At 67.0% G+C, this 394-nt stretch overlaps 1 protein-coding gene across 1 annotated transcript in view; it reads left to right on the forward strand.

Moving 5' to 3' along the window:
• Positions 1-394, forward strand: part of ptprbl (protein tyrosine phosphatase receptor type B, like) — a 30,031-nt gene that overhangs the window by 5,794 nt on the left and 23,843 nt on the right. The window contains exon 6 of the mRNA XM_087172712.1: positions 23-370. Coding sequence (XP_087028838.1) covers positions 23-370 — 348 coding nt within the window. The remainder of the gene's footprint in view (positions 1-22; positions 371-394) is intronic.

A 394-nucleotide genomic window follows, 5' to 3' on the forward strand; every position in this document is an offset into this window, starting at 1 on the left:
GACTCCACCCGCCACCACCCAGACTCCACTCGCCACCTCCCAGACTCCACCCACCACCTCCCAGACTCCACCCGCCACCACCCAGACTCCACTCGCCACCTCCCAGACTCCACCCACCACCTCCCAGACTCCACCTGCCACCACCCAGACTCCACCCGCCACCACCCAGACTCCACCCACCACCTCCCAGACTCCACCCACCACCACCCAGACTCCACCCACCACCTCCCAGACTCCACCCGCCACCTCCCAGACTCCACACACCACACACCAGTTTCCACCCATCACCTCCCAGACCCCACCCACCACACACCAGAATCCACCCACCGCCACCCAGACTCCACCCACCACCTCCCAGACTCCACCCACCGCCACCCAGACTCCACCCACCACC

Source organism: Seriola lalandi, unplaced genomic scaffold (genome assembly GCF_002814215.2).
Source record: "Seriola lalandi dorsalis isolate HSWRI2012SDOR001 ecotype SW California unplaced genomic scaffold, Sedor1 jcf7180002053666, whole genome shotgun sequence".
Lineage (NCBI taxonomy): Eukaryota > Metazoa > Chordata > Actinopteri > Carangiformes > Carangidae > Seriola > Seriola lalandi.